General features: G+C 47.6%; 1 protein-coding gene across 1 annotated transcript in view; it reads right to left on the bottom strand.

Moving 5' to 3' along the window:
* Positions 1-770: 770 nt before the first annotated feature.
* Positions 771-16,815, bottom strand: part of SLC23A2 (solute carrier family 23 member 2) — a 48,910-nt gene continuing 32,865 nt past the window's right edge. Inside the window, exons 6-16 of the mRNA XM_082298418.1 lie at positions 16,560-16,648; positions 15,242-15,312; positions 13,927-14,108; positions 10,852-10,972; positions 10,063-10,219; positions 7,918-8,065; positions 7,252-7,357; positions 4,359-4,488; positions 4,112-4,249; positions 2,940-3,035; positions 771-2,471 (exon numbers count right to left, since the gene is read on the bottom strand). Coding sequence (XP_082154544.1) covers positions 2,239-2,471; positions 2,940-3,035; positions 4,112-4,249; positions 4,359-4,488; positions 7,252-7,357; positions 7,918-8,065; positions 10,063-10,219; positions 10,852-10,972; positions 13,927-14,108; positions 15,242-15,312; positions 16,560-16,648 — 1,471 coding nt within the window. The 3' untranslated portion in view covers positions 771-2,238. The remainder of the gene's footprint in view (positions 2,472-2,939; positions 3,036-4,111; positions 4,250-4,358; positions 4,489-7,251; positions 7,358-7,917; positions 8,066-10,062; positions 10,220-10,851; positions 10,973-13,926; positions 14,109-15,241; positions 15,313-16,559; positions 16,649-16,815) is intronic.

The following is a 16,815-nucleotide window of genomic DNA, read 5'->3' on the forward strand; positions in this document are numbered from 1 at the left end:
CCTGGAACTTGGAGCGTCTGGGGAATCTCTGCTGAGGCAAAGCACAACTCGCCCGGCTCTCCCTCAGCCAGGTGAGACAGAAACTCTGCTCCCATCCCCTCGTCTCTCTCTGGAGTTACCAAACTCTGCCTGCGGGAGGAGCTGGGGAAGCCGGGAACGCTCTGGAAATAAAAAGCTGGAAATGAAAACCTCTTTCCTCCCTTTCTCCAGTTTCACAGGATAACCAACTTTGGCATTTGGCATCACCACAACCCCCTGGGCTGTACAGCCACCAGAGGTGGCTTCTGTTTTCCTTTCAGATCGGTATTTTTAACTCCCCCACGTCTGCCACACATCTTTGGTTGCACAGAAAGCTGGGAAATCTGGAAGCTTCGTGCCACTGCTCAGAGGTCCCCGCACCCAAACCGTGTGCGGGTGGGCGTGGGAATCCAACACCTCACTCCCTGGAGAGGAAACACTGAAAAATGAGCAAAAATGACTTTTGTTTCACAGGCAAACGAACCTCGTCTACTACACAACAACTCTTCCGACCAGCTCTCGAGTCCAACTGACACCAAGACTGCAAACTACTGAAAGTTCCCCGAAGGAAGCAGGAACAAACGCATGCTTGGACATGGGAAAAGCGGGATAAAACAATTTCTGGAAACAGCCATGGCATGCTGAGAACGGAATCCACGGAACCATTCCGACTCTACACTACTCAGTACTGATCCGTCAAGCTCCGTCCTTGCCCTCCCCACCCCAACCCGTCCATGCTTCAATAACCCAGAACAAATTCCCCTGGGAGCAGACTCAGAAAACAGAGCTCCTGCGCTCCTGTCCAGTAGTCAAACTTTGATAAATATATTAGGGGGTTACAGGATCTACTGTTATGGTTTTCCAGGAATACAAAACGCAAGCACCGTAGAGCATTACTGGCCTTGAAATTACATTACACAACATTTCCCTGATGATCTCCACAGCTGAAAATGCTTTTGGGGCCACACTGAAGTCTAAAACTAACTTGCAATAGTAAGAACATTAAACAGGAATAAAACTGTTAATTATGAATGCATGATGAGCATGAACACCCACATAACATCAGAGCTGAGACTATTCCAGGAAAAAAAAAAAAAAAAAGAAAAAGATCTCTGAGTGATGCCCTGATTGGACCCAATACCCGTGAAACCATCCGGTGGGTGAGGCTGGCAGGTGTCGTGTCTCTGCTGTCCCAAAGCCCCTTCCCAGCAGGAATGAGCCTCTGGAGAAGCCCCACAAGAGGAGAAGAAAGAGGCTTGTGCAGCACCAGCAATAAAACCCCGCTCAGACCCAAGGCAGGAGCGCCCGTGTGGCTCTCCCTGCATGTAACAACTGTTAATTGCTTGGAGCTGCTCAGCTAATTAGCATTCCTGGCCAGGAAACACCGTGCTGGACACAGGCACTGAACTGAAACGGTGCCACCAGGCCCTGTGTGAAGTTCAGGTTTCCCATCCCTGAATGCTCCAGCCTCGTGTGTCCCCGTAAGGAAATGCTGGGCACTGCGGTGGGGTGGGAGAATCCCAGGTGGGAAAAGCAAACGTTTAAAAATGAGAAATGCTGTGAAGTAAGTGGCTTCTGCAGCACTGAGCCAGCCAAATCAGTCATGGCTTTTTTCAAGGGCAAAGTTATTCCAGAAACTTCCTGTCTTAACACTGGATGTCACTGAAGCCACTGATAATTCAGATTAACACTCTCACGATGTGCCAGCAGCAGCTGAACCCCACTTCCAGGGCACTGAGAATGTGGAAAGTGCAAATCACTGAGTAAAGAACAGCATCTATGGGATTTGATGCAATCAGAAGGAAGTATTTTTCCTTTTCTCTCTCTTTTTCCCCCCACCTTCTCCGAGGTTCAGCTTTCCTGGCGTAACCAACGCCGAGAGCTTCAATAAAATCGCCATGAAAATGAAAGGTTTGCAGCAGCACCTACACACCTGCAGGACCTAAATCCATTTAAAACAAACAGACTTAGGTGCACAGCTCTCTCCAACTTCCCAAAATCAGTGGGATTTGCCCCAGAGACACCAGACCTGGCTCCCACCACCCACAGCCGGAAAAGCTTTTTTTATCTTCTTTTTTTTTTTTTTTTTTAAATCAGTCTCAGCTCTGGTTCCAGAATTTAAATGCAGATATACAAAACATATATTTTAATGCTTCTTAATCAGCAAGAAACTGCAAATACATCTTTTACTACAACTAGATAATATAATTTCAGCTAAGGCTATACTGTAGCTTCCGAGTCTTCGTCTGAACTCCTGCAGTTACTGCTTTTCCTGAAGCCTTTCCACGTGTATCCCATGAAGGTGGGGCTGATGGGCAGGAAGCTGAAACACCTGTATTTTTTAATGAAGTTCATGCCAAAAGGCAGATCATACGTTTCCATGCCCTCCAGGGATTTGCTTCCTTTACCAACCCCCTTCTTCCATTTCCGTATTCCCCTTTCTTCAGGGCTCCCTACAAGTCAAAATAAAAGGAGAAGAATATATATATTCATGGATATCTTTGCATGAACACACAGGCCTAAAAGAAGAAAGAAAACCTCAAGGCTCAGCCACCATGTTCAGCAAAGCTCTGGAAAGATCTTCCAGACTCCTCAAAAAGGCAGGAAAAGGGAAAAACACATTATCTGTTTTATTTTGGAACTGGAGGTCAAGGCAAATTTCTCCATTTGGATTTTAAAACCAGTTTTACTCTTTCCTCTGGAGACTGGTTTGGTTTTTGTCAGCTCTTTTAAGGTGTTTAACAGGATGGAAGCTTAACCTGGGAAGGATTCCAGGTGTTCTCAGGGAAAGGGAGCGCAGGTGTAAGGACTCTGCTCCTGGTGTGGAACAGGCAGCCCCAAAAGCAGGCATCTCCTGCTCCTCTTGCATGCCTCCAGGGAATGCTGCTGTTACCCAGGGAAAGGGCAGGCTCAGGGCTCACCTGGGATGGTGTTATCCAGGATAAAGGCGACACAGCCCCCGACGAACATGGCTGTGGTGAGCAGGACGTTCAGCACCTGATCAATGCCTGCTATTCCTGCAGCAACAGGGAAAAAAGAGCTCATCTGGGGGTTTATCATCATCCACATCCTGCTGATTCACACCCAGGCCAACCAGGAACACTTGTTCCTGAGGTCAGTGAGGGATTTGCTTGAACCACGTGGGGATTGGTGCACAAGAACCTTCCCCCAGTGCACCACCATGGGACACTGCTCCTCAAAATGCAACTTCAAGAACTCTCAGCTGCTCACAGAAATGCCACAAAACACCGTTTTAGTTCCTACTGCAGACACAACTGATCTGAACTAAGCAGAAAACCATAAAATGGAAAAGAGAAACATTCCGATTGTAAAATTGTGGGGACTGAAAAAATTCTTTTCATAAATCTTTACTTTTTGGAGGGGCAAGAATTCTTATGGAAGAACACTGCATCAACCACATAAAGCTTGAAGGATCTGCTTTTCTAACCACTTACAGCAGGACAGATATGCCCTTAAATCCTGGTCTGAAGGCACAGTGGAAAGAAAAGTCAGGTAATATTTTGTTTAAAAAACCCCAAACAAACCCAAAGCAGTGAAATATTTCCTTTGAGTCCATCTTTGGTGACATACACTGTCACAACCACTGCTGAGGGTAATATTAAAACAGAAATCCTTCCCAGTGAACTCCTCAAAGCTATGACTTGATTAACAGTTAAAGGAATTCACTAAAGTTCACGCTCAGAACACGTCTGAGCGACAGAAAGTTTCAACCCCCAAACAAATCCCCACCTTCCAAACCCTGCCTTGGTGCTTCCCCTCAATCTTTTAACGTAATTTCCAACTCACATTCACCCTTTCAGGTTTTTTTTCAGCCCAGCTGGTAATTGCCTCCTTCCACTGCTCTGCAATGCACCCAGAGAAAGCAGAAAAGCTTCAGCTGCATCCAACTGGAACATTCCCTGCAGGTCTCAACCTCCCAATGAATTCTGCTCTGAGCACACACAGAGCTTGTCTAGACCTACAGCCTTTACTGGCTCCCTAATCTGGGTTTTCTCAGGCACTTTGTACCTGGATGGACTCTGTGTGTGAGCACAAGGCAAAAATGCTGATGAGAAGGAGCAGGAACACGTACCTGTGACCAGGGGGTTCTGTCTGAGATAGCTTGGGAGGACGAGCCCGAAGAAAATGGAAAATCCAAGTACAAAGAGATTACGAGAAGAATTCAGATCAATGAACTGGAGGTTTGACAGACCCACGGCCGTGATCATCCCTGAATACAAAACAAACCCAAAGAGCAGCTTGAAGATAAAGTCCTTTTCTTCAATAAAAAAAGACAGCAAAATCCTCAGAACAGCAAAGAGGAGCAGCAATGCCCTTACCGAAGAGGGTGCAGAAGAGAGCCCCGAGCACGGGGTCGGGCAGCGACGCGAAGAGAGCGCTGAACTTGCCCACCATGCCCAGCAGCAGCATGAAGGCTGCCCCGTACTGGATCACCCTGCGGCTCCCAACCTGCAGGGAAACAGGACAGGGCACTGGGTAAGGTCTGCACTCAGCCCAGCCTCACAGCTGGCGTTTGCTTTCACTGTTCAGTTTGAATCTGAGCTCGTTTCCAGCTCCGCGCGTGCTTTATTTTGGTGCTGAAAGGCTCAGCTGAGGCACAGCTGCTCTGCACCCAAGCACAGCTTCCCTGCCTTGGGGCTGAGAGCACCAAGCCAGCCCTAAAACCATCTGGAACTGCTGCAGCCACAATCACCATGAAGTGTGGTGCAACCCAGCTGCAAGAGAGAAAGCAAAACAAAGACAAACCACACCGAGGAGAGATGGCAAGTGGGAAAATAAATTCCATGTGTTGCTGCCCCTGGATGCAGGGATAGATGGAACAGTCACCAGTTCATGTGAAGGAGGTGCAGATTTCTAAACTGAGATTAGCAGCTGGTTTTGTGACATCCTCAGAGACAAGGGCTGAATGCACAGCCTCATGCAAATCAGGGCTGTGCTAATACTGAAACCAAGGGCCTGCACTTCCTTCCCAGTTTTATTTTAAGCATTCAAAATTCAAGCAGTCAGGGGGTCTCTGTGCTGCAGTGGTAGTGGATAAACCTCAACAGTTGGTATTTTAACAGTTTTACTGCCATAAGACGTGGCCCAGGGACAAAAACCCGCCACTTTTACATTAGGATGGTTTCTAGAAAAGCCCTTTGCAGGTCCCCTGGTACAGAGCACCGGGGTTCAAAAAGGAAATATTCATTTGTTGATCATGTGTGACTGAGCTAAAGGAGCAAAATGAGAAACAACAGATCCAACAGGCCTGGGGAGGGGAAAAGTCCTTCCTTCCCCCACATTCCTCACTGCTGAGCCGCCAGGTGAGATCCTTCCCCTGCAAACAGAAGCTGCACCATTAACTGGAACTACAACAGAATTTAGCTGGCACCTTTCTCTACTCTTTATAAAGATATTCATTTCCTTAGGGCCGCTGATACCTTGTCCTACAATTACCTCCCTGCCAGAAACAGGCAGATTCTTTGAAAACCTGCATGATAGTGACATTCATTTATGCAAATGCTCCATCACTACAAGGCCAACAAATTAAGCTCCTCTGGAAAGCTGCTGAAAACATCCTGGGCAGCATTTAGCTCAGGCTCTGTATTTATTCCCAGCACACAACACTTGAAGTGATTGTTTTGGAGTGCATGGAATGGTACCTGGTACCTCCATTTCAGCATCACCACCCTGGCACGAGCTGCTTTAGCCCCAGCTAATCAGAGGTAATTGATGCTCCTCTCATCGAATAAAACTCACACCAGCTCAAAGACACTGCAGCACCTCCATCCAGCTGAATTTAAATTCTAAGTGTAATTATATCCCAACTTCAAGGGAGGGAAATGCCCTGGGATCAGCAGGATGGTGCAGCACTTAAGATTTCCCCTCCCAAATGAACAGCAGAGTATCTCAATGCCAAAATTCTATTTGAAGTTGAAAAACTGTTGGGTTTTTGGGAATGGATGTGCAGGCAGGGGAACAAGAGCAAGCAGTGTTGCAGAGCCATCCAGCTGTGCCACTCCGGGCAAGGCACATTCACCGTGGCAGCACGTGCCCTGAACAGCCCAACTGGGCAGCTCCACTCCCTGCCACAGCTGCCACTTCAGCATCCAAGTTCCACTGCTCCAGGATGAAATGCACACTCATTTCTGTGGGCTGCTCATAAAAAAAGGTCTGTTAATTCATCTCAGCCCCCATCAAGTAACAACAGAAAGGAGGCAGAACAGAATAAACCTTTCTTTAAGGATTTTTCTGACCAAAACTTCTCGGAGGGAATTTCCATCAGCAGCTGAATGGCAACTGGGACAGACAGCAGGTGGTGCTGTTAGTGTTGTGTTGCACCCCAAACCCAAGAGAATCAGCCTTTGTGCAGCAGAAGGAACAGCTGAAGACAAATGTATCATTTATATGGGATGAGGCCAGGGGGATGAGTTACTGCAAGTGGAGGACAGACATTTTCTATCCTTGCACTGAAGTATTGATGGTTTCCACATTAACCCAACAAGATGGACCTGTTTACAACATGAACTACTTTACCAATGCTGCTGATATTTCTTACCAAGGTTAAATTAACACTATCAAGCAGAGCTCTGCAGCCCAAGGCCTCCCGGCTCCAGGCACAGATCGAGTCTTTGTGAGCAAAGGAATTCCTCAAGAGCTCGTGTATTTCGTTGAGCAACATCACAAGAAATACGTAAACCCCTAAGCCTTAAAAACAAACATTTAGGATACATTTAACTGTGAAATGACCTCGACTGCAGCCCCTGTGTCAGTGCAGTGCCCCGGTACAGATGCAGATAAAGCCCAAACACCTCAACTTGCATTTTACTGTGGAAGTGAGGCATTAAAAAGTCACTTCCTTCTGATGCTTTTGAGAGCCAAGACATCCAAAAAGCACCAATTTCTATACAGTTTACAGTGTTCATGCCTCAACTCAAACCACCCCAGAGCTCTGGAATGCTGCCTGAGTTTTCCAAGAGATAGTTTATGCAGCAGCATCTGCATTATGGGGATTCTATGCCTTTAAATAAAAGGAGTTTTGAGCTCCTGATGTAGAATAATGCATTTCCCTTGGACAAGAGCTGGTACAGCCAGCCAGGTACATTCAGAACGATCTGGGAGTTTGTCTGCATGAGGAATGGAGCAGAATGGTCTCCTGGAACAGGATCATGACCATAAGGAACACACCCGAGGAGAGGAAACACTCGAGTCCCTGAGGGCAAAGCCCTTTACCTTTGTGATGCCCAGGACACCAATGTTGGGGCTGGAGGAGGTGGATCCATTCCCTGTCCCAAACACCCCGTCCAGAACACAGGAGAGACCCTCGATGAAAATCCCCCTGTAAATCCCAAGCAGAAAACAAATTTGTAGAAGCACAGATTCACTCGGAGGGTGTTTCAAGGCTGAATGCCACAGGGGGGCCTGCTGGGGCATCTATTCCATTATGGAATTGTTATAGTTCATGTTTCAAGCTCCAACACACCTGGAAAACACATTGGAGCTCTGTTTCCTGAGTCTTAGATACCCACTTTCTTAAACTGAGAAAATCATATAATATAAAGAATTCAAATAAATGAAAAAATTCAGAGCTGCCCTTTGTTTCTAAACTGCATTCCAGGTGAATTTGACAACCCCAGTCCCAGAACCAGTTTAGAGTTCTATCCCTATGGAATTTGTGCTATTAACTCCCCCAGACTCCAGCAGGAGTAGGACTGGGATTCCATTTGCAACAAAATAATTCGAGATGACAGCTTCATCCTGAATTTCAGATCCTTGGCCCTTGTGTTTGACCAAACTGTAACATTTCATCTCAGAGCACATTCCTGTCTTATCCCAAGGCGAAAAAAGTAAAAACCCAAGTAGCCTGAGACACAGAAAGCATTTCTTCTTTGGACAAACCTGTTTATTGCATGGATGGGTGGAGGAGGAGCACAGGACAGCCTGGCACAGGCGTAGTAATCTCCGATGGACTCGATGATGCTGGCGACGACGGCGCTCAGCATCCCGATCACCCCCGCGGCAGAAATGGTTGGCAGCCCCCACTGAACTGTGAAGAGAAGAAAACTGAAATCTCTCCTGCCCCAAGGAACAGTCTGGGCATCAAAACAAACATCAGTCTGAGGGAAACGTGGAATGGTCTGGGTTGGGAAGGACCTCTATGATCATTGAATCCAACTGATCCCCCTGCACTGCCAAAGCCACCCCTGACCTTGTCCCCAAGTGCCACATCCGCAGGGCTGCTGAATCCCCCCAGGGATGGTGACTCCAGCACTGCCCTGGGCAGCCCTTCTGGGGAAGAAACATTCCCCCATACCCACCCTGATCCCCCTTTGCTCCAGGCTGAGCTCCTTTCCCAGCTCCCTCAGCCGCTCCTGGGGCTCCAGCCCCTTCCCAGCTCCGTTCCCTGCCCTGGTCACGCTCCAGCCCCTCAAGGTCTCTCTTGTGAGGTCCCAGAAGCGACCCTGGGATTGAGGGGGGGCTCCCCACTGCCCAGCACTGTCCTGGGCACTGTTTATTTCTCCTTAATGGAAACAACAAACTCTCTTCACTCTAACACGGTCTGGCAAGTTCAAGGAGATGAAAGCAGCAAAGGAGAAACTGCCAAACCAACTGCTTTGATCACACTTGGAAAAATCCCAGAGAACCATAAAACACCACTAAAAAAACTTCTCCTGTTCAGAAATCAGGAATTTGAGCTACAGCTTGTGAGAAAACAATTCTGGTCAGTGAGGCAAATGCCACGTAATTATTACTGCTCCAAAAGCTCCGTCTTTGGTCACAAGTTTAGTCTACCAAAGAGGATGGGCAACAAGCAGCTCTGCTCACTGCACAAACACCTCCCAGTTCCAAACTTTTGTAGTAGAGAAAATAAGATTAATTTAAGCCTGCAGAAAAGCCTGGCAGGTTTTCCACAGCAATTGCCTCGATGCTTTTATCTCTTTGAAATAGATGAGCCTCTTGCAACAAAGGGATCTTCAGTCACACAAGAGTGAATGAACCTCACAAATACGAAAGGCTAATCAGGGTGGAGTTTTCCTCCTCTTCTTTCCCAAAAGCTTCTATTCTTCATCTTCTGCTTTAGCAGTGGTTTCTTTTAAGAACCAAAGCATGTGGAAAACCACAACGAAGCTGCCTCATCACAGTGTAGTGGTACAGCTGGTAATTTCTATAATTCTATTCTAAAAGAATATTATTCTCTTATTACCCTGTTAATTTCTGAAGGGTGAACCAGCTGTGCAACCTCATGCCATAAACACAGCCTTTAGCAGCTTTACAGAGGCGGACAACATAAAAATACATCCAAAGCATCCAAAACATTGTGTAAAGTGTTTGGTGCTCACCTGTAAATAATTTCATTGCCCTCTGATAAGCAGGACCTGGCATCCTCTGACTTGCCCATCGGCCTCGTGCCAGCACTGCCTTGGCAAGTCAGGGCATTTTTGTGTCATTAACAGTTGTGCTCATTCAGGAATGGGTGTGTTTGGGGCAGGGAAGTGCAGTAAGCTGGGAGAAACTCCCCACAACAGTGATTCTTTAGACGACGAGAGTCAATGACTTCAGCAGAGCTGTAATAACCCGTCCTTGACATTGTATAACACTAACAGCATTGCCAAGGACAGATAAATCAGGCAGTCCCTGCAATTCCACCTTACAGGCACAGTCACTCGTTATCAGAAGAGTTGCCCAGATAAGCCCTGCAAGAGCTCTCTACAAATTGCAGTTTGAGAAACTCAGCCTTCCTCAGGTGAGACCTTAAGGTATCAACTGAAGAGGGAAACAAGGAAAAAGCATCAGCCCCAGCCAGAAAGTACTGATAGGTGTGCGTTAGAATTGTGGAGTGGTTTGGGCTGGAAAGGACCTTCCAGAGTCTCACCCCTGCCATGGGCAGGGGCCCCTTCCACTGTCCCAGGCTGCTCCAACCCCATCCAGCCTGGCCTGGGACACTTCCAGGCATGGATCATCCCCAAGTGTTATGGGATGTACCACAGACCTTCTGCACAACAGGAATGCCACAAAGCATTGCTGGGGAGCAGCCACACTTACAGGGGTAAGGGACCTTGAACCAGGGGGCCACCAGCAGCACGCCCCGGCGCGCGTCCGTGCGCGCGTAGAAGCCGTACTTGGAGCTGTCCGGGGGAAACACGTCTGTCACCGTGAAGATGAAGCACAGCAGCCACGACACCAGGATAGCCAGAATGATCTGGGAGAGAGGAGCAGGAAAGCTGATAAGGTAACACTCAGCTCCCGTTCGGGACCCGCTGCACACCCGCGAGTCTGAAGGAGCAGCGCGTCCTGCGACAGACCCAGCGGTGCTCCCCCCCCCGCCGCCCCAAGGAAGGTGCTCTTCAAAAGCCTTGGAATCAGAGCAAGTCTCTCCTGTCCTTAACAAATGGGCAAGTCTCCAAACGGGCACCTGAACAAACCAGGGAATTAGTCTCAGTTTTACCAGAGGAATAAAGAGCAGCCTTGCACCAGGGGGATTGCTTTGGTAAGAGGAGACGCTAAGGATCTCAGCAGCCCTGCTTGGAGGGCTTGGTTTAGACTTTCCCTGAGCACAAACCTCCCTTCTTCTCTGCCCTGCCCTCCCCTCCTGGCTTCTCCATCACTCCAACAGTTCCTCAGCAGAGGCAGACACCAGAGTGGCCACAAAATCAGAGCATTTCCTGTGGCCAACGAGCCGTTAAGTTTCCAATAAATCCATTTAAGCTTTTAGCTCTCCTTTGTGAGCTGTTTTATTATTAAGAAAAATCAAAACCAAGGAAAAAAACCTCCTGAAACAGAAGTAATTTTCTTTTTTTTTTTGCCAAATGAAGAACAAGTTCAACAACTTACAGGGAACATCTTGAAAAGCTGCAGCCTGTATGCCGTCCATCCTTTCTTGGATTTGTAAATGGGCAAGGGAAATTTGACATTTCTGGCATACTGAGAAAACAACAATACTAGGAAAATAGTCCTGAGAAAAAAAGGGGGGAGAAGGGTGGGACAAGAGAGATATGTCATTAGCACCAATGTATTATAAATTCTTCTCAGCACAAAACTCTTCAGACCCTTCAGATGCAGAACATAAATGCGGATTTTCAATTTAGCAGAAGACAAGGCAGCAAAATTATTAAAATTATTATTCCTCTAATGCCAAACCAGAATTTGAATTACAAAGTGCTGCAAAACGAAGCAGCTGCAAGCAGATAAATGAATCAGGACCAGGACCAGACTGAAGGGAGATTTTCAGTAAGGAAGGAGCTGCCCTGTGCTGCCTCTTCTTTCCTCCCAAACTCTACCTGTGATCCAGCATGGCTCTGTAAAGCACAAAACTTGCTGCCAGCAAGTGGGAGGAAACAGGAAAACTGGAGGCCTGTACACAGTAAATTTTACATCTCAAAATTTGTGTAAAACTCCAAGGCACTTGAAAAATTGTTGTCAGGGAAATTTTTCCTTTCTTCAAGATCCATTTTTTAGATGAATCTTTCACTAAATAGCTGCAAATGAAGCAGAATGGAGCCAAACCCCCAAGATTTGCTGCAAGTGCAGCTCACCAGTATTAAATGTTTTAATTATGATTCCCCCCCCCCCCACCGAAGCTGCCAAGCTCCTCTATACATTAAAAACTCATTTTTACAGCTAAAATAAACCCCCACTGGCACTGAAAAGTAAGAAGCCAGGGCACGTTGCTCAATTCTGAACGAGCCAACCCAGCTCTGCTCTGAAAGGGCCTCCCAAAGACTGGAGCTGTCTGAAGAAGCACAGCTTTGCTGAAATTTGAGATTATGTTTTTATCAGCAGACCCAAAAAATAAAAAGAGGATTTTCAGCCTCTCTCCCTCTTCTGCCCCAGATCAGTGTCAGACACAAACCAGTTTTCTTCTCCATCAGCCTCCAGGAACAGAGCTTGGAACAAGGAGGGGCACTGACAGCCCTCAGCACTCCAAGAGAAAAGCAAAAGGCTCCTTTTCCTTGCAGGAAACCCAGCACCTCTCCCAAAATCCATGATGGAAAGATGGGCTCTGCTCCCTCACACACCAGTCCTGAGGACAGGGCGCTTTGGATTTTGATTTATTTAGTACAGAGTTGTAAAAAAATATAATATTCTATGATTGCAATGAACATTTTATTGGCTACAGGGCAGAGGGGCTGTGAAACAGCACCACATCTTTGAATGCTCCAGGAAAATTTGTTCAGGGGATAAATGGGCAAAGCCCAACTCAGGAATAACTCCCCTTTTCACAAATCACAAAGCCAAGTGACTTATGGATTAAAGCACCCATGGAACGAGTCACATCAGAAAGCTGTTTGGGAAACTGGGAATCCTGTCCAACACGGACAAGCATCTGCAGCTCCCCGAGGCCCCCAGCTCTGCCACCGGTGATTCTGCAGGGCCAGCGAGAAATCCAGGGCCTTCATCTCATCACAACAGCCAAGACAGTTCCAGGAGCCACATCTCACAGAGCTGGAGTCACTTTTGAGTGGCTCCCCGCGGCTGTGGAGTTGTTCTCAACAATCCAGTGCAACATTTTTGCATGGCAGAAGCCAGAAATACTTTATTGACTGGGTAGCATTTAAATCCCGCTCCTGAATTGATTTTTTTTTTTCCATCTGCAAAACATTAACTTTAATTACACAATTCCATGTCCAATTCAAATATCTCTTTGATTCATTCAACGTTAGTCCCAACTTGCACAGAATTTGTTTCACAGGCAAATAAAACGTTCCTTTGGATCAGCTGCTTAATAGAACAGAATCGTAAAAATATTCATGATGCCAACATCCAAGATAAAAGAGAACTAAAGAGCCCTTTTAATCATAATCTGCACTTACAGAATACTTTACATGTTCAAAGTCCTGTGCAAACAGATTAGTGAGATCACAACCTGATCTCATCAAGGCATTCCTCCTGCAGAGCCAGCACGGTCGGGTGCTGCACGTGGAACACAGCAGCTGCTTCAGCCTCTTGCCTTCTCCCTAAAATGGGGTTTCCAGCCTTATTTGGCTGCTCACCCACAGCATCTCACGGGGAGCTTTTGTCTTCTCTTCATTTCCCTCACTTACTCCTTTTCACACCACTCAGCTCATTCTGTCATTTCCCTGGCCCCTACAGCTCACAGCACACACACACCAGGCCCTGAAATCCCCTCTAAAAGCCTTTCTGTCCACCCAGCAGGAATCTCTCTGCTTATGGCTCAGCCACTGATGGTGTTTATGGCAATGCTTGTGCCCTCTGTCAGCACACACATTTCTGGGCACAGGTAAGCAAACCAGTACCAATGACAGGGACCAGTACCACCAATGGTATTTACCTGCTGCTGTGGAAGAGGAACCAGGCAATCACAGCCTAGAAATACAAATCATTCACTGTGTTTCATTCCTCTGGTGTTTTGTTAAATCATCTTTTCCACAGCACTGAATCCCACCCAGCCAATGGCTCCCAGATCAGCTCCTGCTTTACGAAATTCTGCTCTCCACACACCTCATTTCTGGCCGCTGTCCTTTGCTCCCTCCTGGAGTTCACATTACCACGGAATGGCTGGGAACCTTAAAGCCCATCCAGTGCCACGGATGAGCCATGGGCAGGGACACCTTCCACTGTCCCAGGCTGCTCCAAGCCCCATCCAACCTGGCCTTGGGCCCTCCCAGGGATGCAGGGGCAGCATCAGCTTCTCTGGGCACCCTGTGCCAGGCCCTGCCCACCCTCACAGGGAAGGATTTCTTCCCAGGGAAGAGCTTTTTCAGGGAACTCTCCTGAGCTGCTGCTGTCTTTATTGCCACACTGCCAGCTGATCTTATCCAGACTTATCCACATTCCTGCTCGTGGTGTTCCTCCATGTTGGGAGCACTGAGGCAGCCGAGCTGCCTCCGGCTTTTCCCTGGCACCCCAAAATTGTGACTCCCCAGCAGGAACTCCAGCAGTACTCACAGCATGGCGATGCCCCAGTGCTTCCCAGCTCGCTCCCCAGCAGCCTGGAATCCGGAGAGGCCGATGAGGGCCACGGTGGGAGTGATGGTCAGGGGGCCGATGTAGCGCAGCAGAGCCCCGGGCAGCCCCAGCAGGCCGATGACCACCTCGATCAGCGAGGACATGATAATGGCACCTTGGATCTGAACACACAACAGGGCAGAGAGGCAGCTCAGTCCCATCTGACAGGCAAAGCCAAACCGTTTGTTTTTCTGCTCTGGATTACAAACTGCAGTTAAAAGAATTCAGTGACACAGAAGAACTCAGCAAATTTTTCGTCATAAAACAGCTCATTATGTTTAAGTGACTTATTGCTTTAAGCATAACACTTATGGTTTTCTCCACAAAACTATTACACAACAGACCAGTGGGCCAGTCTGGAAGCTGTGTGGAAAGCACATCACACTGTCAGACAGGAGACCTGGGGTCCAGGCTAACCTTTAAGCTCTCAGATCGAACGGCAAGGGTTGGTGCGCCACGAGGTGATGCTCCTAGCTCCTAGGGGCAGAGTGTGTGCTGCATTGGTCACAAGTGCTCCTTAGAAGCTGGATTAGAGCAGCGTTGTGGTCTCAGGAGACTGTCAGCCCTCTTGGCTGCAGGGCTCTTGGCAGGATGTAGCTATGGTTTGAACATGGGGAAGAGAGAGGGGTTGTTTTTAATTAAGAAAAAGTTGGCAGCCCAAAGCAACGGGATGGGAGATAAATTCCATGACACACGCCTTCATTTGGACTACACTACCTGCCACCCTAGCGTGGCACAGCCCTCAGCCTGCCCTGCAGGGCACCACGACTTCACACTGCAGTGCTGCGAGTGGAGAAGGAGTTCCAGGTATCTCACAAGTCTCTTGGGAGAATCAATGTCTTATCACAAGAGTCTCCAACTTAAAGACACTTGAGGACGAACCAGATTTCCTAACTGCGGATTCACCTTCCTGGGGCCAGCCCCGCTGCACAGGGACAGCAGGCAAGAGGTCTGGCAGCAGCTGAACTGCTGCCAGTGAGCACAAATCAAAGTTTACAAGAAGAGTTTTCATCTCACTTGAGCATTTCACTGCACGTCTTTTGGAATGTAGTAACTAACTCCTTGTATTTGCTGTCCAGCAATGAACAGGTGGAAAAGATGAAGACTTCCATGAAATGAGTAAAGGGATATATTAAAATGGAGATCGCAGTGAAGGAAGAAATTACCAACTTAAAGACAAGAACACACAGATGATTAAGTGAGAAACTTAACTGGAATTGGAGAGAGCGACAGCTAAAGGCAACTCCCACATTACCTCTCGTATCCGGGGGTACCAGATGTGCTCCGTGTGAAGCAGCTCTGCTGTTCCGTTTGTAACTGTTATATCTTGCAAAGAGGAGAAAAAACAGAGGCATTTATTCCCCAGCCACTCTGCCCCCCTTCCACACAAAACACACCCCTCCTTGCGCTGCGCCTGACGAACGAGCCCCAGTTTCCAAGTTCTGCTACAAACGAAGCCACAGCAGGCCCACACCCCCCAGGAGCCAACCCCTCACTTCACCCTCTGCACCACAGTGGAAAAACGCCCTGACTTCCAGACATGAAGGTCAGCCAGGGATTCTCTTCCCACTCCCACAAATGGATGAATGGAGAAGCACTCAGCTGCACACAGGAATCACATACTACAGTGCTCGCTGTTCCCCAATCTAGGTCACTCACAGAATGAGCTGACCCGAGGTAACAACCCCAGCTGGCATCTCTGGAAGGTGAAAGGGCTCAGGAGGAAGATGCAGCAAAGCTCTTTTTGAAAATCTGGAGTAGTGGAGGAAATTGCTCTGCCACCCAAGGTGATCAGACAGCATTTTCTTTCAACAAGATGTGTATTAATCACATCTTGAAGGTGAGCCAACAGAGATGTATAAACATACAAATAACAGGAATTAAATTATTAGAGAATCCAAAGGAGCCCTGGGAAGAACTTCAGTCAGGAGTGAGCAGCCTGAGTCCCTGTGCTGCTGCTTCCCACTGCCCACAGCCTTGGTACTCAATAACCACCCCCCACTGAAGAGAAAACTGCCAGAGTCATTTCCACTTTCCAACCCAATTTATAGCAAATGCTCCCAATCCCAACCAGCACATTTTCCCTCTGGAGTTCAAACCTTCCAGGATGACGACATCAGCAGAGAAAGAGTGCAAAAGAACACCCTAATCTTGTCAAAACCTGTCAGGTATGACTTAAATAGGGGAAAATCCTGGTCTGGAGGTGATGCCGTACATTGCCCAAACTCCCTCCTACTCACAACTTCAAAAGGATTCAGCTGGGCTCGCTATTTCCAAATATTGGGAAGGAACATTTACGGAATGTAAATGGAACAGAAGTACTTTGTGCTATGTTTAGATTTCTTTTGTCAACATTTTTTATATTAAAAAAAAATCCCCAGAAACAGAACTCCACAAGGACATTTTTAGGAGTCTTCCTTCTGTGGCACTGTATTTTAGCACTGTAAAAAGAGAGGCTTTCCATATTCCCTGCTCATTACTCCCAGTTTCCATATCAGAAGCTCTGGCAGTTGCACTCCACGTGACCTGGGCTGTTTGTCACTTAAACCTGAACAAGGATAAACAACAATTACCTGTGTTATTACACTTCCACTTCTCCAGAGAGAGAATTGCTCTGGCAGGTGCTAAGAACGCAAAAGCACTGGCTTGGAACAGGGGTAACCTGGTGGAAAGGGAAAGGAGAGATGGTGACATTCTGTGGGCTCACTGCAGCTGGGTGGGCACTCAAACCACCCTTTACTGAGTTGTAAAACTGTGAAAGAGGAGGATTTCTCACCAAAAAACCCACTCAGAGAAACACTAAGACTTCACAAGCCAAAGAGCTGACAG

This window comes from Coloeus monedula (assembly GCF_965178545.1).
Source record: "Coloeus monedula genome assembly, chromosome: 28".
Lineage (NCBI taxonomy): Eukaryota > Metazoa > Chordata > Aves > Passeriformes > Corvidae > Coloeus > Coloeus monedula.